The 21340-nt window shown below is 37.7% G+C and overlaps 2 protein-coding genes across 3 annotated transcripts in view; one reads left to right on the top strand and one right to left on the bottom strand.

Annotated features, from left to right (window-relative positions):
• Positions 1 to 16112, bottom strand: part of myo1ea (myosin IEa) — a 105377-nt gene extending 89265 nt beyond the window's left edge. For both annotated transcript variants that reach the window (XM_061964071.1, XM_061964070.1), the window contains exon 1: positions 15860 to 16112. In XM_061964071.1, coding sequence (XP_061820055.1) covers positions 15860 to 15862 — 3 coding nt within the window. In that variant the 5' untranslated portion in view covers positions 15863 to 16112. The remainder of the gene's footprint in view (positions 1 to 15859) is intronic.
• Positions 16113 to 16157: 45 nt separating this feature from the next.
• mtmr10 (myotubularin related protein 10) overlaps positions 16158 to 21340 on the top strand; it is a 44152-nt gene continuing 38969 nt past the window's right edge. The window contains exon 1 of the mRNA XM_061964067.1: positions 16158 to 16176. The gene's annotated coding sequence lies outside the window, so the exon portion shown is untranslated. The remainder of the gene's footprint in view (positions 16177 to 21340) is intronic.

Here is a 21340-nt window from a genome sequence, read left to right as displayed (position 1 = left end):
GCTTTATTAGCTGATTTGTCAACTAATCGTTAAGATTATCATTGACTAATCAACTAATCGTTAAGATTATCATTGACTAATCAACCATCAAAGTAATCGTTAGTTGCAGCCCTGATATATATATACAAATACATATGTACGTATGTGTATATATACAAATATATATACGCGTGTGTGTACATACATTTCAGATATTACAAATATTTATTTTTGTCCATATCCCACAGTGCTAGTTTAAAATGAATGGCACTTTTATGAACTTTGACTGACCCACTGTTCAATTCTTTCACTAGGATGAAAAGGTCATAGATAAGTAAAACTGTGCCAGTTACAGCACAAACTGTACTTTTTTAACTACCTCTTCTATTTTACTTATAATAAAAAATAACAATATCATTAGAAATCGAAATAGAAAATAACAGGTCACTAACTAACTGAATTATAGTGAAGTATAGTTATTCATGAACAAAATAAGAGAACAAAACAGTAAGAATACAATCCCATACATGAGATAAAAATGTGTTGTGACATTGGGAAGCTTCAGCCGCAGCATCAAATCTGGAAGAGGTATTATAGTTTAAAGTAGGACAGTATTCTTTTAAAAATGAGCTGTTGGAATGATTTTATGAGTGACTAATAAATGTTCCACAGGACGAAAACACCTGACAAGCTTTTATGACTCAGTTATTGTTCCTTTTTGAGTTCAGTCTAAACTTATTTATGCTTGTTTCCCATCATGATCACCATTATATATGTAATAACCACTTAATATTTGATTTATTTAAAGGGGAACTATTATGCAAAACCAACTTTTCTTACCAATTGAAGCCTTTTTTTGTGTATTTTGAATCCACATAAGTCACAAAAACGTGAAATAAAACCATGGAGGCATGACAGAGATTTTTATATAACAATCTTGCCTTCCTTCATACTTCCTCTTAACTGCTAAACTATCTCGACACAACAGAAAAATAAGTGCATAACATTTGAGACATGTAGATGGAACTACTTTACAGGAAAAAAAGTAAGCAGTTATTGAAAGGAAATGAACAAGTAGATGAATAAGAAACTAGAGAGGGGATACTATATAATAGGCCTGGGCCGATATTCGATAAGTTAATTAACCTGCGCATGTCAAGGTAAAGTATTCCGACTTAAGGTGTGACGCTTGCAAATGTCATTATCAGATCATTTTTTTCAGGTTCCATATACACATTAACGTTCTAATCCGAAGGGTGATCAGATTAAATTATAATTGGCCATGTACACATGGTTTATGTTGACATCATTGAGTGGTAAGCTGCTTCCTCGTTTCCTTGCTCGGCAAACTTAAATCATGCCTCTCACCTGGAAAGTAGAAGAATGAGGATGTATTCCAAAAAGTTGGTACACTTTTGACAGCTAATTTTGAACTGGAAATGGCGAGAACAACACGAAAAGACTCTTTGTTCCAACCCCCCCTTTTCTTTGTGAGGATTATGAGTCATTCTTCATCTAAATGGAAATATATGAATATCCTAGCTGTCGGCCTCCTAATGACAGCAGACTTTGCACAGTAAGTGATGTTTTATTACGTTTGTTGGCTCTCATGAAGTCTGCAGTGACCAGTAATCAGTAATGGAGTGGGAAAAAAGCAAATGTGATGTGTTTTGAAATCAATGTGCCGCATTTGCTTAAAATGAGCAAAATACGTAAATATTAAATGTTATTTTAAATGTGCCCGTTACTATACTACATATATACTTACATCATGTAAATAAAACCTTAATGGAGGTGTTTGGATGTTTTTCAAGGGCTTTATAGGCAGAATAAAGTGGCTCCCATATGCTCCATTGTGAGCACACTTTTCTTTGCATTCATTTAGAATACTTTAAAGAAAAAATACATCCGTCAACATGTCTTTAATGATGATTGTGAACGATAGGCAAAATTCCAAAAATAAGTGCAGTTCCCCTTTAACAGGAAATGAACTCACATGACGTCACATAAACTGGACTTGAAACGAATGATCGCATTTATTACAAAAACATTCTGTTTACAAATGAAAACAGAAGGAGATAAATATATTTAATAGGGGTGTAACGGTACACAAAAATTTCGGTTTGGTACTTTCTTCGGTTTAGAGGTCACGGTTCGGTTCATTTTCGGTACAGTAAGAAAACAACAAAATATAAATTTTTGGGTTATTTATTTACCAAATTTGTAAACAATGGCTTTATCCTTTCAACATTGGGAACACTATAATATTTCTGCCCACGTTAATCAACATTAAACTATTATATTTATCAGGGACGGTATGGCGTAGTGGGTAGAGCAGCTGTGCCAGAAACCTGAGGGTTGCAGGTTCGCTCCCCGCCTCTTGACATCCAAATTGCTACCGTTGTGTCCTTAGGCAGGACACTTCACCCTTGCCCCCGGTGCCGCTCACACTGGTGAATGAATGACGAATGAATGATAGGTGGTGGTCGGAGGGGCCGTAGGAGCAAACTGGCAGCCTCGCTTCCGTCAGTCTACCCCAGGGCAGCTGTGGCTACAAATGTAGCTTACCACCACCAGGTGTAAATGAATGAAGGGTTCCCACTTCTCTGTGAGCGCTTTGAGTATCTAATAATAGAACAGCGCTATATAAAATCGAATCCATTATTATTATTATTAAACTGCCTCAAGTTGTTGCTCAGTTTAAATAAAATGACAAAACCTTTCTTCTACATATAAAAAGTGCAACATTAAACAGTTTCAAGTCAATTCATCATGCTTAATTTATTACAGCCTTTGGGAAGCCTGTAGTTGATTTATTATGTAAATGTTATATTTTTATCAACAGGTGATAGCAGGGACCCTGCCATTCAAAACTAGGCTGCTGCATTACTAATAATTAATGTAACTATAGCTGAAAAAATGGTGCAATAGGAGAGACTATTCATCCCTGAACACCATGGAGTTCATGTAGGCTTAATGATGCAGTTACATTATTATATCAACTATCAGAGACAGAAACTCTTCATTTAACATAATGTCCTTTTTTGCTGCTTCAACACAGAAAAAGGTAAAGTGAAATAACAGACAGACGGGGCTTTGCTGTCCGTAACACACACACACACACACACACACACACACACACACACACACACACACACACACACACACACACACACACACACACAGCAAAATGAGCTAACGTTACGCTAAAAGCGAATTAGCCTTCACCTCAAGCCAGGACTGCGAGCGAGCTGAGCTGCCTTTTATATTTCTAGAAGGTCAACGGGCTCATAGTGATGTTACTAGTAGTTGACTGGGAGGTGTTTATTATAATTTGGGGAGAGTCCGCAGCCTTATGCTTACCTGCTAAACGCTAAGCACTGACTACATGCGCTCTGAATACGCACTGCTGATTGGCTGTTACCGCTCTGAATACGCACTGCTGATTGGCTGTTACCGCTCTGTTTGTAACCAATCAGATGGTTGTGTGGGTGGGACAATGCTGGGTGACAGAAACAGAGGCAGAAGGAAGCGGAGGCGGCTATTTAATATGCTCGTGTGGAAACTCGTTCAGTACACCTCCCGTACCGAAACGGTTCAATACAAATACACGTACCGTTACACCCCTAATATTTAAACACACAAAGAAAAATAATATGGCTCTTAAAAAGCCAGAATATTATTTAATGTTTCCTCTGCCAAGAAAGTATATTGTGTACTTATTTAAGCCATTACAAAAATGCAACTTGGTTAAAGGATTTTAGTGTGGGTAAAAGTACTTTATGAGCACAAGTGCAAAAGTTTGCTCACAGTATATTTTATTTTTATCATGTTTTATTTAACATGAATAATTAAAAGTTTACATTCCAATTCCAATGTTAAAATATACAAGAAATATAAGTTTATTGTATTTGAAAGGTTATACTTGCATTATGTGTATGTATTATTATTTAATCAGTGGTTAATTTAGTTTCAAAATAATTTTGCCAATAATTTAGTTTATCTGCAATAATTTGTAGGTCAATCCATTGTCCAGCAAAATGTGTTATTATCAGCCCAGGCCGATTATATAACAACTATAACGGTTGGTGTGTCAGCATTGTCAAGACCAAGAAGTACTCTCTACACGTAAGAGGGCTGATCGAGCTACAAAACCCAAAACCAGTGAAGTTGGCACGCTGTTTAAATCGTAGATAAAAACAGAATACAATGATTTGCAAATCCTTTTCAACCTATATTCAATTGAATAGACTGCAAAGACAAGATACTTAACGTTCGAACTGGAAAACGTTGTTACTTTTTCCAAATATTAGCTCATAATGGAATTTGATGCCTGCAACATGTTTAAAAAAAGCTGGCACAAGTGGCAAAAAGACTGATAAAGTTGAGGAATGCTCATCAAACACTTATTTGGAAAATCCCAAAGGTGAACAGGCTAATTGGGAACAGGTGGGTGCCATGATTGGGTATAAAAGCAGCGTCCATGAAATGCTCAGTCATTCACAAACAAGGATGGGGTGAGGGTCACCACTTTGTGAACAAATGCTTGAACAAGTTGTTTAAGAACTACATTTCTCAACCAGCTATTGCAAGGAATTTAGGGATTTCCCCATCTACAGTCCGTAATATCAAAAGGTTCAGAGAATTTGGAGAGATTACTGCACGTAAGCAGCAAGACTGAAAACCAACATTGAATGCCTGTGACCTTCGATCCCCCAGGCGGTACTGCATTAAAAACCGACATCAGTGTGTAAAGGATATCACCACATGGGCTCAGGAACACTTCAGAAAACCACTGTCAGTAAAAACAGTTTGTCGCTACATTTGTAAGTGCAAAAGTACTATGCAAAGCGAAAGCCATTTATCAACAACACCCAGAAACGCCGCCGGCTTTGCTGGGCCTGAGCTCATCTAAGATGGACTGATGCAAAGTGGAAAAGTGTTCTATAGTCTGACGAGTCCACATTTCAAATTGATTTGGAAACTGTGGACGTTGTGTCCTCCGGAACAAAGATGGAAAGAACCATGTTAATGATTATGTATGTCAGGCTTGTCACTGACAGTTTTGGTTATGTTTTAGTTTTCCCTATGTTTGTGTTTTATTTCCTGTCAGCGCTCTTATTTTTGTTCAGTTTCCTGCTTGCCTCCCTTAGCGCTGTTCCCCTCAGCTGCGACTGATTGGCACCTGGCCACACCTGGTGTCAATCAGTCAGCTGCTATTTATACCTGCCTTGCCCTCCAGTCAGGGCTGGAGTATTGTTTGCTGTATGCTGTGGACCGCCTGTTTTTTGAATGCTGTGAGCTATTCCCTGGATCCTGACTCCTGTTTGCTGTTTCCTGGTTTCTGGTTCGTGTTATCCTTGATTTTTTTTAACATTAAAACCATGTTTTATTGTACCAAGCCTGTCATCTCTGCATCTTGGGGTTCATCACCACCACTTCCTGACAATTTAGCGGTAAAGTCCTAAACTGTTACTGCTACTGGTTGCCGAATATAATTGAAGCTAGTTTCGACGTGTGCAGTCAGCTAATAATCGGTGTCCAGAATTATGTCCATGTTTAATAATAATGTTAATTATCATACAGTCAGGTAAATGAAACTCACTTTGTAATAAAACGGAAAATAAACGAGAGCAAACAAATAATAGCCTTGCACAGTCAAAAACTGTTGCGCCTCCACTCAGTAACACCTGAGCAAGATCCGAGCCCCTCCCCAAGTAGACTTGCACTTGGCATTGAGCCAACCCCTTAGTGACGTCATGAACTTGACATACAGACAGAGTATGTGGCGCTTACAGATTATTAGCAAAAAAAATTAGGTTTCTCAGTTCGAACATTAAATATCTTGTCTTTGCAGTCTATTCAATTGAATATAAGTTGAAAAGAATTTGCAAATCACTGTATTCTGTTTTTATTTACGAATTACAAAACGTGCCAACTTCACTGGTTTTGTGTTTTGTAAAAATTGGTGTTGTCCACACCAAGGGTAATATTAGTAATTTAGTAGGATTGAGTTTTTTCTTGGCCTGATGTGGATCTGAGCTGAGGATGTTGTTGTGGCTTGTGCAGCCCTTTGAGACATTTGTGATTAAGGGCTAAATTTGTATTAATTGATTGATTGATTGATTGATTGATGGTATATGATCGCTACACTTATGGTCCATATCTTTATTTTCTGAAAATCATGTTTTTGTTCATGTTTACACATTCATGGATTAATTCCTTGGACACAGGAGGACTTTGAAGGCAAAATTTAAATGTGTAACAGATAGTAATTTTTTTATCTTGATTAGTTATTATGTACTATTCACTTTTTTTCTCAAACAATGATATGTAATAAAAGAGAATAAGTAACAATATTAAATATTGTGCTGATATTGTCAATAGCAGTCATGAATACATTGAAAAATGTGCAGTTAATACATGTGATCGTATCAGTATTAGCATTGGCCGATATCACTTTTAGATGAATCCCCGATTGTAACATTCCTATGACTCACACATACTGACCAGTGTTAATTTGGTTGACTAATAAATGTTGTCTTAGTTGTCGTCAACGACCTATTTTTCCTGATTAAAATATGACGGTAACTAATCAAAACAAACGCATGTTGACTGAGACGATGACAAAATCAACCAACAGTTTAGTCCACGAATAAAAACGAAACGAACATTTTGACAGAAAAGACATCCACTTATAATAAATGTTGTCTTGTAGATGGGTGGGTCAAGTTTAGAATATATCCAATCACAGCTCTTTAGCCGCATACGTATGCGAGAGGGGCCGGGAGTAAATTACGGGCGCAACGTCGCTCGATTGGTAAAGCAGCCATGCCAGCAACTTGAGGGTTCCCGGTTCGATCCCTGCTTCCATGCTAGTCACTGCCGTTGTGTCCTTGGGCAAGATACTTTACCCACCAGCTCCCAGTGTCACCCACACTGGTTACAATGTAACTTAAATAATGGGTTTCACAATGTAAAGCGCTTTGAGTCACTAGAGAAAAGTAATAATTCTGTCCACAAGTTCATGCTACTTTTGTGTTAAATAAATGTTTTGCAGATAGCCTAAATAAAGGTAATTTCAAGGAAACTTTACAGATGAATTATCTATTTTACTTTGTATTTTAGTCATCCAAATTTACTGTAATGTTAGTTGACTGTGATATTTAGTCAACTAAAACTAGACTAAAAGATGACTAAAGTTTGACTAAATGTAAATACATTTGCCAAAAAAACAAAACTAAGTTAAAAACTGCTGTCAAAATTAACAATAATAGTGACTATTGCCACCTGCTGAATTGCAGTAGAATTTATTGGAGACACACAAGCTGACAATCTGTTGTAGTTACAGCAGCATGATCAAGTGAAATGTTTTGGCTGAGACACAACAGTAACAGTGGATCTTTGTAGTGACAGTCTAATAATATTATTGTTGTATCAGATCTCAGCTAAGTAAAGGGCCTTTGGATTTAAGTTAGAAATGTTTAGCTATTAACAGATGAGCTAAAGACTACTGGACTAAATGTCCTCAAGTGTTTTTCAATGTTGATGTTAACGTTGATGCCAAACATAATTCACAAGGAGCTAAATTAAGGCTGGATAAGTACTACTAGGGTTGTTTTCTTTCATGTGGCCCAGTTTGGAAATTGGATTCAAATGAGGTCTTAAATACAGAAACAAATCAAATATCTGCTGATGCGACTGCAGTGTCAGTCAAAGGATCAGAAAGACAGAGCCTAACCCAGCTTCCCAGACTTTGGGTAAGAGGTGGGGTGCACCCTGCACTAGCCAACAGTTAGTCACAGGACAGTACAGCACTACAGTACAGTAGTGCTGTACTGTAGATGTCAACAAACAAAACAGTCAAAATAATTAGACAACATTGCAATTGGATGGTGTAGTCAATTATTACACAGTAACAAAAACAATATAAGAGCAACATGGGGCATCCTAAATAGCATTATTAAAAATGGGCCTAAGAAGGTTTATCCTAAATACTTTAGACGAAAATTTAAAAAAATGACAATGTGAACAAGGTAGTTGAAAGCTTTAATAAGTAGTTTGTGAACATTGGACCAAATCTGGAGGAAAAGATTCCAGATCCCGAGTCAGTTGAGGACTCCAATGACACTATAGACAGAAATCCAGAATCGATGTTCCTCGAAGGTATGACTAAAGAGGAAATAATCAATATTGTTAAAAAAAAGTTAATCCAAGACCTCAAATGATTGTAACAAAATTGATATGGAAACAATAAAAAAAGGTTATTGAAGAGATTTCAGAACCTTTAACATATATATATATATATATATATATATATATATATATATATATATATATATATATATATATATATATATATATATATATATATCCGATTTTGTTATTCTTACAGCCAGACCTGTGTGGCCGAAACCGTCAGATACGAAAATAAACACACAGGTCTGGCTATAAAAATAACAAAATCGCATAATTTTTTGAAGAGCTAATGAACCTCTTTGGATTACTTTAACATATATCGGCAACCTATCATTTCCAATTCCCAGACACAATGAAAATAGCAAAAGTGACAAAAGTCATACCAATTTATAAGACTGGAGACAAAACACCAGTTTACAAACTACAGACCTGTTTCTCCACTTCCACAATTTTCAAAAATTTTTGAAAAACTGTTTAAGAACAGATTGGACAAAGTCATAAATGATACAAACACTCAGACAACCAATACGTATACAGAGACAACATTTCAACATCAATGGCATTAATCGAAATAATGGAAGAGATCACCAATGCAATAGCTAGCAAAAAATGTGCTGCTGCAGTGTCTATGGATTTAACAAAAGCATTTGACACAATCAATCCTAATATCTTAATAAACAAATTAGAACGGTATGGCATCAGAGGGTTTTGGTCTTGGTAAGAAGCTACTTAACCAACAGGAAGCAATACATGAAGATAGGAGAACAAACAAAGAAATATGAGGAAACAACTCCAAATATGCGCTTCATTCACTAACGGTGTTACAAATTAGAATAATACATAATGTTGAATATAAAGAACATACAAATCCCTTTATTTATTGAATCAAAAATATTGAAATTCAACAACTTGGTCCATTTGCAAATAGCTAAAATTATGTACAAAACAAACTATACCCAATAATGTACAACAATTCTTCTCAACAAAAGAGTGGAAATATAACCTTAGAGGAAAATATAATTTAAAACATTTGTATGCACGTAAAACACTTAAAACCTTTAGCATATACTTATGTGGAAATAAATGATGGAATGGATTAAGCAAGGATATCAAACATAGCACTAATATGATTCAGTTTAAGAGACTGTTCAAACTACAAGTGTTTACAAAGTACAAAGAAGAAGAATTATGATAAACATCATGAACATTTAAAAAAAAATAGATACTGCTTATTTATGTATTTAATATTTGTTTACTTACAATTTATTTATTGATTTATTCATTGTTATGTTACAAACAGAGAACAAACAAATGGTATAAAACTGCTATGATATAAAAAGGGGTAAGATTAAATAAGTTCTGCTTCTTACTACTCCTTTTCGGACATGCTGTAAAGAAACAACTGGAAATATGTGATGTATTACATTGTAATTGTACTGTATGCATGTTAGAAATAAACTGAAACTGAACTGAACATAGGTGCATATTATAGCATTTACCAGATACTACGCAAATATGCACCCAATGGGCTGTAAGAAGGTCAAAAGCATCAATCAGCTTGGACGCTTAGTAACTACTCTGTAGCAATGTCATGATGTAATTGCTTTATCACGGCTCACTGTGTCCATGGTCTTCCCTATATGTTTTTTTGGGTGATAAAAGTAAAGCAATGCAGACAGACACACAATACGAGCAGAGGCATTCACATATTTCACATGTATTGTAAACTGAACTAACCCCCAGCAATCAGAAGTGCTAACTACCGAAGTATGTACGTTTATATGAAATCATCTCTATCATATCCATTCATCCATTATCTATATCACTTGTCATCATTAGTGTAATGGGTCAGCTCGAGCCTATCCCAGCTGGAGTACACCAGCTGGGATAGGCTCACAGAGAACATACAGCATAAACAAACAAGCATTCCCACTCACATTCACACCTATGTACAACTTAGTCTCCAATAAACTTCTATCCATCTATCCATCCATTTTCTACTACTTGTCCCTCTCCTATCCCAGCTGCACTCGGGCAGAAGGCAGGGTACACCCTCGATAAGTCACCAACTCACCGCAGGGCCAACACAGATAGACAACCATTCAAGCTCATATTCACACACTAGGGCCAATTTAGTGTTGCCAATCAACTAATACCCAGGTGCATGTTTTTGGAGGTGGAAGGAAGCTAGAGTACCCGGAGGGAACCAACGCAGTCATGGGGAGAACATGCACACAGAAAGATCTTGAACCCAGGACCTTCTTATTGTGAGGCATGAGCACTAACTAACCCCTCTTTTAATGTGCTGCTCTCCAATAAACTTAACATGTACATTTTTAGGAAGTCACATAAAATCAAACAGTGCTATATTTCTATACCTTTGTTGCACATGACGTCACATTATGTCCAGTTGCAGACTTGGCACCGGCTTAAGCGCTCGGTCGGGAAACAAGCAGTGAAGCACTTTTAAGAGTGGACTCAGTCGGACTGCCTCTAGGTAATGTTACAATTTTCCATACCAACAAGGCAAGAAGTAAAGGTCCACTTCTAAAAAATACACTAGCTTGATGCTTATTTACATTAGATTTGCCATGGACATGCTACCAATTACTATAATTCATGAGATAACATGACCATTTTATCCATCCATCCATCTATTTTCTACCACTTGCCCCTCTTGATGTCACGGGGGACTGGAGCTTATCCCAGCTGCACTTTAGGGCAGAAAGCAGGGTACACCCTAGACAAGTCAGGGCAAACACAGATAAACAAACACCCATTCACACTCACATTCACACAGTCGAGCAAATTTAGTGTTGGAAGTAAGCCTATCACCAGGTGCATGTAAGGTGGGAGTAAGCCAAAGTACCAAGAGAGAACCCACAAAGTCGTGCAAACTTCACACATAAAGACCCCTGACCTGGGAATCAAACCCAGGACCTTTTCACTGTGAGGCCTAAGCGATAGCCACAGCCCCACCATGCTGCCCCATGGCGATTTCAACACATCCAAATTTGGTAATCGAAACTACAACTAATAAGCATGTTACAATCAAATAGCTGGTGTGTAATAAGTACAATACTTATGATATAAACTCTCAACAAAAGAAAATACTGGCATTTTTAACCTAACGGCAAACACTACTTCCCGCCTGTGACAACAGGCCGAAGTCTATCCACCACTGCCATCTAACGCCTTGGAATTACAACTGCAGGCAAAGTCAACTATACAGTACAGTGCAGTACTTGCAAACGAGGCAAAAAAAGTGTAAAAAATAATTAAAATAATAATAATAACATGATAACACCTGAAAAGCACAGCTTAATGTTGATTTCTTTTTTTAAACAACACATTTCACCGCACAAAAGTACTTAAGATTGGTACTGTTGATTGTTGATTGTCAGGTACCAGGAATTGGTACAGTATCAATTAAATGTGAAAGGTGTCTATCCCTAGTCGGGCTAGGCATTAGAAGGAAATGCAAACTTCACACAATCTTCAAACAGAGATGTTCCAGAGATTCAAACATTTGGTCATTCTAACCAGTAGGTGACAGTGAGGTCCACATCTCACAATACGGTCATAACAACTTGCTGTGGTATAATTGTCTAAGAGGTGGAAGTCCACAGTATCAACACTGTCGGATTACCTTTATGATGTTGCCAACTCTATTCACAGTGAAATATGCTGACAAGAGTTTACAAATCAAAGATGCAAGTGACTTCAAGGTCTGACTGCCTGTCAGTCGCAAAACAAGGCCGAAAATGTAAACACACAGTCACGCAACCACAGAGATAGGAGTGCACACTGTTTTGAGAATATAGTAGCTGAGTACGTAACAGGAGGGTACTTCTCATCTGACCATTTCCTTGGTCAAGAGTTACATCATAACCAGGAATACCACACTGATGTCATCACTGAGAAACCAAGAGCTGACACAAAAAGATATGGGACCACACCCACACCTTTTGTTGCTTCATCAATCATCCTTCCTTACAGGATTTTTTTGCCATTTATGTCGCAGTTGACAGACATCAAGGGGTTTCTATTGTGCCATGGCTAATACTATGCAACTTGGTGAACGACTGGGTCTTTAGCCATAACTACCATTGAGGACACCGAGGTCATGACTCATGTCAAGTGACAAAAAAGTAGATGATATGACTGACGCAAAATGTACTTTGTGTAGGACATCGGATCATCTTCTCACAAAATACGATCTTTGGTCATGCACTGCCGGCTGCAACTCCAGCAACGTAACACAATGACATCCACTTTTACTATAATCATCATCTGATCCGAAATGTGCTGTCAACATAACATAAACATTAAATTATACTGATGTAACTAATGTTGGTTTCATCTGAATGAAATTGATGTGAAACGCTGTCGGGAAAATATCGTTGTCATGTCAGCCAGGTTCTGTTCACGGAGATCAAGCCCGCCCTAAAATTAACTGCGCGTAGTTCTTCGCGATCCGTGGGGTTGGGGTGCGGTTTTGCGTAATGCACAGAACATGTCAAATGTGTATTATTGAATGGCAATGCCCTTCATATAAAATTTTACCCCAAACGTACTCCTGGGCACGTCATGCTCTGTCACTGATAATAATATGAAACATTATTTCCCTCTCAAATTTCCAGAGGCTTTTGTAGCCCGTGTCATCATTACTTAGTTGCTAAACAGAAGGTCGTGGGTTTCATCCCCTGTCATAGCTGAAACTATAGAAAGCTATTTAATTTATGTTTTAATGATGGTAAAATTGTATAATACGCAAAACTTCAGGATAATAAAAAAAACAGTGGACTGTTGCAAAGTCATGCTGATTGTCAAAGATGTTAGTCAGTTCTACCTACACTGAAAGCTTTTGTTATCATGGAAATTAATTGTGTTGGTTATTTATATGGTGCTGGGATAGACATGATTTCAGCCTTTCAAAGCTCCTCTTGAACCACCAATTTTTGACGTCTGTGTTTTTCAAATCCAAGTTACAGCCCTGACTGGGTTTTGGGATAATTACAAATCCCTTTTCACTTGCCGCAAACCGTATAAAAGGTGAGGATCCAGGATTCTTTTCTGAGATTCACTGTCATTTTTCCCCTTGAATTTTCAGGGTCTTTATGATAACATTGCACCAGCAGTCGTTTGGTACCTACGGTATGAAGTAGTATAGTTTGGTACAGCATGGCCTTGGAACAGGTATGCACTGGTTTCTGCTAGTGTGATTCTGTTTGACAAATGTACTGTTGTGTCAGAAATTCTAAAGAAAATTCACAAGACAAACTACATAAATAAAATATGCTTTGTTACATGGCCACAATGATTGACTACTAAAATTACAGCATCAAAATGTTCATTAAAACAGACAAACAAACATATATCTAAGGCAGGGCAATTCAACTAAACAGTTTTGGGGTGCAGGAGACTCAAAAAAACTAAAGCCCTGGGGACCGGACTTCTCTCTTCACTATTCTTATTTTGTACTTTCCTGAGAATCTGCTGTTTTCAAAGGACCTACTGCAAAAAAGCTAGTGAAAGATCATTTATGTGACTGTTTTTTTAAACTGAGTTTGCGGTCATTCCCGGGGAGGATTTGGTCCCCGAGCCGCCGGTTGAATAGCCCTGATTTAAGGGGTTAGGAAACTTGTTACTGAACTGATAACTGACAAAAAAACATGTTTGTTTGCAGGATGAACAGTGTTTTGGAGTCTGCAATATCAAAACAAGTGAACTACTGGACACTGCAGTCATTTGTAATAGAGTTTTCAGTCATTACGCAATGTTAAAAAGGATAATTTGACAACATTGGACACTGTTGTAGCCCTCAGATTGCTCCACACAGTAAGTCAACAACTCTCACCGACAGCTAAGCAGTGAAAACGAGGACTACATCATGGCATTGACGAGTGTGTCGTCGAACCACAGCAACAACAAGCCTAACAAGTTTCCCAGGTCCGCTGAATGGGTGTTCGTCCTTTTCCGAAGAGGGAGCTCAAATTCCTTAGCAAATCTTCGCAACAACAGCGATGAGGTTTCGAAAATGAAGCGCCCGGCTTTTGAGACCAACAGAGAGTGGGGGCTCGGTCTGCTTGGAGAAAATAATGCAAACCATCTGCTGTCATACAACGTGCTATCCAGCATCTGGCAGAGAGGGAACTACGGAGCAATGCTATTCGGTTAGAATGGCAAATATTTACTCCTCATCTTATCACACAAGGGCCTGAAAAACGCCTAAATGGTTTAGCGTTATGAATATTATATTTGTCAAATTGCCCGGTCTGCTGTCATATCACTGCTACACTATTCTATTCCAAACAGTCCTCTCAATTAAACTAAGTGAACTATACTATATTTTCCATTACAGTTTAAGGGGGAAGTCTCTGTAAACTGTGTTATGGAGCTTTTGTCTTTTAAGTTTAACCACAAATGGTCCAGACTGGTTATATTATATATGAGTAAGTTGCAGTCTGATTCTTTGAAGTTGCTTCAAAGCAACATATTTGCATGTGAAACACATGAACAACTAACTGCAAAAGAGCTTGTAATTAATTATGTTTCTGTCTATTTGTAACTACATTAATATTGTAATATTTATTTTAATCTATTGTATTTCTTATCATAATGTATTGCTTTGTATGTAATAAATCTATTGTTTGTTATTACATTTCAGTGCTTTTAAAAGAGATATTTTTAGTTTCTTGTAATTAAGCCACTGTTTCCAAGTCTAGGTAGGCACATACTGTATAGTTCTAAAAGAACATGCTTTGCTGATGAGGCTTTTTGAGTACACCCTCATTGACATATACTGCATTTTATCCAACATTAGGTCCCCACATTTTGCCATAGAAGCTGATACATGGAAGGACCTGTTACCAAAACAAAATGCTGACAGAGGCCACACCACCTCTAGGTGTGTCTGCTGCAGGGATGCCATTCTGTAACCAGGAAAAACCTGTCTCTATGCGATGAACAGGAATACACATTCTGTCCCTGACACATGCCGCCTCCTTCTTGTTGCACGAATAACCGGTTTTAAAGAAGGATGTGTCCTTGATGTGTTGAACTACGTGTATGAGACTACATCATTAGATAGATTTGGTAACTGTTGAGCTGTATTAAAAACTACCAATGCACTGCATCATCCCATCCATCCATCCATCCATTTTCTACCGCTTGTCCCTTTTGAGGTCACGGGGGGTCGCTGGAGCCTATCTCAGCTACAATCGGGCGGAAGGTGGGGTACACCCTGGACAAGTCGCCACCTCATCACAGGGCCAACACAGATACAGACAACATTCACACACTAGGGCATCATAATAAAGCTAAATAACAGGTCAACTATAAGAAACATCTCTACAAATCTACAACCCAAATAATAATCCTGTAGTTGTATCATGCCTTTGATGGTGCCAATCAACCTGAGCATTATTATCATTGTAGATATAGCAGGTGTACCTAATGAGGTGTCTTGCCAGTGTTTCTGGGCAGGCACGTAAAGTCAAAAACAGCTCTGGGGTCCTAACACTCGTTACAATAAGCTATCATTAAAGGGGCCTTTCAAGTCTAGTCGGGAGTAAATCGATACTTTTAACTCATGTTTTTTTTTTACATACGCCATACAATGAACAGAGAAATAATTCCGAAACATTACTGTAGTTTTGTAACGTTAAACATCACTCACCATCTTCAAAGCAACAGTGGTCTCCTTCCCCGCGGTCCAAATATATGTAAGCGTCTCAGAAGAGTACCTAGAAGCTGGAGGACAAAAAAATCCAAGTTGACTTTGAAGATATTTCCTAATGTGTCCGAAACGTGTAGATGCAGCCGCCTCAGCTGTGACCCCCTTCCATCGTGAACGCACGTACGAGTACTCTGACAGCGGCAAACAGACTTGTGGAGTGAGTCCTCAAAACTGGGCTTGAAAACAAAACACAGGAAACTGAGCCGCAAGGACCAATCAGAGGAAGCCAAGAGGGGCGACTATGAAATATTCATGAGGTACGAAACTTTGACTGCGCACGCGCAACTTGAAAGCATAATAATGGGATTTTAGTAGTACATCATGATCTCTCACGATTACACCAGCTCTTATATTTACACACACACACATATATATATATATACCGGTATATATATATATATATATATATATATATATATATATATATATATATATATATATATATATATATATATATATATATATATAAAACCATAATAACCATTAAAGCCAAATCTCATACAATACTCGCTTATGATTACATTTTTCAAACCCAAAAAACAGGCACGTGCACAGACATTTTGGGGGCCAAAAAAAGGGCACCCATCTTGAAAATTATCCATCCATCCATCCATTTTCTACCGCTTGTCCCTTTTGGGGTCGCGGGGGGTGCTGGAGCCTATCTCAGCTGCATTCGGGCGGAAGGCGGGGTACACCCTGGACAAGTCGCCACTTCATCACAGGGCCAACACAGATTGACAGACAACATTCACACTCACATTCACACACTAGGGCCAATTTAGTGTTGCCAATCAACCTTTCCCCAGGTGCATGTCTTTAGCGGTGGGAGGAAGCCGGAGTACCCGGAGGGAACCCACGCAGTCACGGGGAGAACATGCAAACTCCACACAGAAAGATCCCAAGTCCGGGATTGAACCCAAATTATCATGATAGTTATTACAAAAGTCACAGCAGGATATTATAAAATGTATACATTTATTTAAGTTAACACAACTATTCATCCATTTTCTACCCTCTACGGGTCGCGGAGGTGGCTGTAGCCTATCTAAGCTGCACTCGGGCGGAAGGCGGGGTGCACCCTGAATAAGTCGCCACCTCATCGCAGGGCCAACACAGATAGACAAACAACATATTAAACTCAAATTACCAAATTTAAGATATAAATGATTAACAGGCAAAAACAGTTGGTACAAGTAAGCCCCTGCTGAGTCTTGCCTTAGGCCCCAACCTGAGTCTTTAGAGTGAGAGTGTTTAAGAACAGCATGTGCGCGTCTATTTTACTGGACAGTGTCTTATATACATTACAGTAGATTAGCCTATACGTCATATCTTCTATCATTATGGCTACTATATTGGGTAAAACGAATGTAAAGGTGACTATTTGTGTGTTAATTTGTGTTTAGAGGGCTATAACAATGTTTAAAAAACAGTATTCAGAAGGTCATAGGCAGTTTTTTATGCTCTAACTATGAAAATATTCAATTTATAAGTAAGAATTTCCACTCTGTGAAAATTCACTTATCACGTCCGGAACCAATCAACAGCGATAAACGAGAGAGGGCTGAATAGACCTACAACTTTTACATTTTGAAATGAAATTGCTGCGAAAAAATATCCTCCGCATAATTTCCCCTTTAAAATTGCCTTGCAAAGTTCCACATACTTGATTGTCCTGGTTACACATACACTTGCAGAGCTTTATAAAGCCGACTTTGTTCCACTGTTTTTCAGAATCCAGGGAGATTTTGATCGCTGGTCCTTATTTAATTTATCGACAGTGGCAACTCTCTTAAAATGAATGTACTTCCGCGACTTTCCTCTTTGTTCCAGTGTATACCACTGTTTCTCCCTCATTCCTTCTATCGTAAATTAGATAGTCAGATTTTAGACTTCATTTGAAAAAAAAAAGTCTCACAAGTTACATAAACAATATTTACAGAGACCAAAATCGTTGGGAGAATTAGCACTACTAAACTTTAGGTTTTACAACTGGGCCACCAACATTAAATTCTTAAATATTGGCTGCAATACAAAGCATTTGATCCTCCTCCGTTATGGCTGGTTATGGAGGCTAACTAAACCAGTATCTCTTTGGGCTCTGGTTCACTCTCCCATCCACTCTTCTATTTCCGATTTTACGAAAAAATTTAAATTGTAAAAATCTCATTCAGAATTTGGGTTCAATTCAAGCATTTTTTTGGTTTACAAACTATTTCTAATCTTGCACCCATCACTGCTAATTCCTCCCTCTCAAGTCCATAGTGCCTTTTTAAAAATGGTCAAGTCCCGGAATCCACAACATTAAAGATTTATAAATTAAAAACACTTTTGCATCTTTCCAACAACTTTGTGATAATTTGTAATTACCCAATCAAGACTTTTTAGAAATCTATTCCAAGTCTTCTAGACACAGCCAATGCAAGCTAATACTATTATATATACCAAGGTCCATCTGGCTAAGATGTATGACCGAATATGGGTATTATGTCCTCAGTGTCAACTGTCTCCAGCTAACTTAATACATATGTTTTGGCTTTGCCCCATCCCTGTGCACTTATTGGGCTGGAATTTTTAATACTTTGTTTTTGGTAATTGGCGAAAAGTTCAAGCCAAATCTTCTAAGTGGATTATTTGGGGTAACACCTCAGTCATCTACCCTTAGCAAATCCAAAAAGATTATTGTAACATTCACCACTTTGTTGGCTAGAAGACTCATTGTGTTAAATTGGAAGACAACAGTGCCTCCTTGCCGCACCCGCTGGATTAAGGATGTCCTGTATTTTCTCAAACTGGTGAAAATTAGGCTGACACTGAACGGTTGTTCTGTGAAGTTTCAGGAAGTATGGGGTGGTTTCCTAAAATATGTAAAAGAGACTCATCTCAAATTTAACACCGATTGAAAAGTAATTGAAAGATAGATAATTGATGAGCCTTTTGTCTGCTTTTGTGTATTCACCTTGTTGAGAACATTCAGGTGTGCAGTGGCTTCATGTCAATATTTGCCTGTACTAGCATTAAAAGATTACAGTTGGTACAAAATGCGGCTGCTAGACTTTTGACAAGAACAAGAAAGTTTGATCATATTACGCCTATACTGGCTCACCTGCACTGGCTTCCTGTGTACTTACGATGTGACTTTAAGGTTTTACTACTTACGTATAAAATCTGCGTTCAAAAAACTCAGGCTTATTAGTGATTCCCAGAGCCCAAAAAAAGTCTGCGGGCTATGGAGCGTTTTCTATTCGGGCTCCAGTACTATGGAATGCCCTCCCGGTAACAGTAAGAGATGCTACCTCAGTAAAAGCATTTAAGTCCCATCTTAAAACTCATTTGTATACTCTAGCCTTTAAATAGCCCCCTTTTTTAGACCAGTTGATCTGCCGTTTCTTTTCCTTTCTCCTCTGCTCCCCCCTATCCCTTGTGGAGGGGGAGACACACAGGTCCGGTGGCCATGGATGAAGTGCTGGCTGTCCAGAGTCGGGACCCGGGGTGAACCGCTCGCCTGTGCATCGGTTGGGGACATCTCTGCGCTGCTGAACCGTCTCCGCTCGGGATGGTTTCCTGCTGACCCCACTATGGATTGGACTCTTACTATTATGTTGGATCCACTATGGACTGGACTATCACAATATTATGTCTGACCCACTCGACATCCATTGAATTCGGTCTCCCCTAGAGTGGGTGGTTACCCACATATGCGGTCCTCTCCAAGGTTTCTCATAGTCATTCACATCGACGTCCCACTGGGGTGAGTTTTTCCTTGCCCTTATGTGGGCTCTGTACCGAGGATGTCGTTGTGGCTTGTGCAGCCCTTTGAGACACTTGTGATTTAGGGCTATATAAATAAACATTGATTGATTGATTGACTTATTTGTCTGATGCATATGTTTTTTCTTTGTTTTCCTAGTTTATTATTTTTATTTCTCAGCTGAGATAGGCTCCAGCACCCCCGCGACCCCAAAAGAGACAAGCGGTAGAAAATGGATGGATGGATTGATGGATTATTTTTATTTAATTTTATGTATAGTTTATGTGGGTTCCTTGTTTGGGGGAGAGAAAAAATAACATTTAATATGTGTTTTAATTGTATTTCTGGACTGTATATGTAAAAAATCCAATAAACTAATGTTTAAAAAACAAATGCAAAATTAAGAACAATCGGTGTGTTTCATATTGACAATAAAATACTGTAATAACGGTGGCATAATGACTTGTAAATGAGAAGTACTGTATTTATACGGAATGTCAGACTGCAGTGTTTTGTCGCTACCTAGTGGTTATATTAAGGAAGCATTACAAATTTAGCCAGTCATCCAAATGTGACTGTAATGACAAAACATAACATTCAAAGATGTATACTCTTTGCATGTTTTCCCCCGTATGTGTTTCTTGACTATTGAATGTGCACATATTCTTGTTTTTTTCAATTTGTTGCTTTTATTTTCAAAATTGTGTGCTATTTTTTTCAGGTAAGTGCGTTGACTTTAAATTAGTGCACTGGGCTAAAATAAAGGCTGTATTTTATTTATGCAAGTCCTAAAGGTGTTGCATCATTTGGTTTCAGATATTTACCTCGTGTAATTTTTAGCACTACTTTGGAACTTTTACTTACAGTACATAGTTAAACAGGTATTTTTCTTTCTTTTGTTTAAGTAACTGACCTGTTACTTGTAGTTAAGTATTATATAAATGTACTTGAGTACAATAAGTTAGTGCTCTTCCCACCTCTGTTTTTATTGATTGTTGTAAATGTAGTAGTTTCTTAGTTTTTATGTTGCATTTCAATATTTTGTTCAATGTTTTACTGCACTTTTTTTTAAGTGGGGCCTACCTACCATCCTGAAAAGTGAATTTCCGTTGTATATGTTTTGGTATTTGATATTGAACATATCTGAAGTTACACATATCTGAAGTTACACTTCAGATAACCACTACTGCTCACTGCTCCCCTCACCTCCCAGCGGGTGATCAAGGGTGATGGGTCAAATGCAGAGGATAATTTCACCACACTTAGTGTGTGTGTGACAATCATTGGTACTTTTACTTTAACTTAATTTGTTAATTAATTCGTTTAATTTTTCTCAAGATGAAAATCTCTGCCTCTTACTGGCTTACCAAATGAAGTGTCGATGAAAAGTAGATTTAATAGAATATTTCAAAATATATATACAATAAGTTCCATGACTATGCGTATCAAAAAAATTGTTGCCACAACAAGTACAAATAAAGTTATTGTTAAAAAAAAAAGACTGCCTTCTGAACTGTTCATGGGAGTTGTAGTCCTTTCAATGTTTACGATGACTGCATTTGGCATTTTATGTTTCAAACTAAATTAGTTTCGTAAAATAAAAAGTAGTTTGTATCTGTTAGAATGTTACAGTTGTTTATACATACATGTATTTGTATTTATTTATCACACAC

Source organism: Nerophis lumbriciformis, linkage group LG06 (genome assembly GCF_033978685.3).
Source record: "Nerophis lumbriciformis linkage group LG06, RoL_Nlum_v2.1, whole genome shotgun sequence".
Taxonomy (NCBI): domain Eukaryota; kingdom Metazoa; phylum Chordata; class Actinopteri; order Syngnathiformes; family Syngnathidae; genus Nerophis; species Nerophis lumbriciformis.
This window is presented reverse-complemented; position numbering and strand designations above follow the sequence as displayed.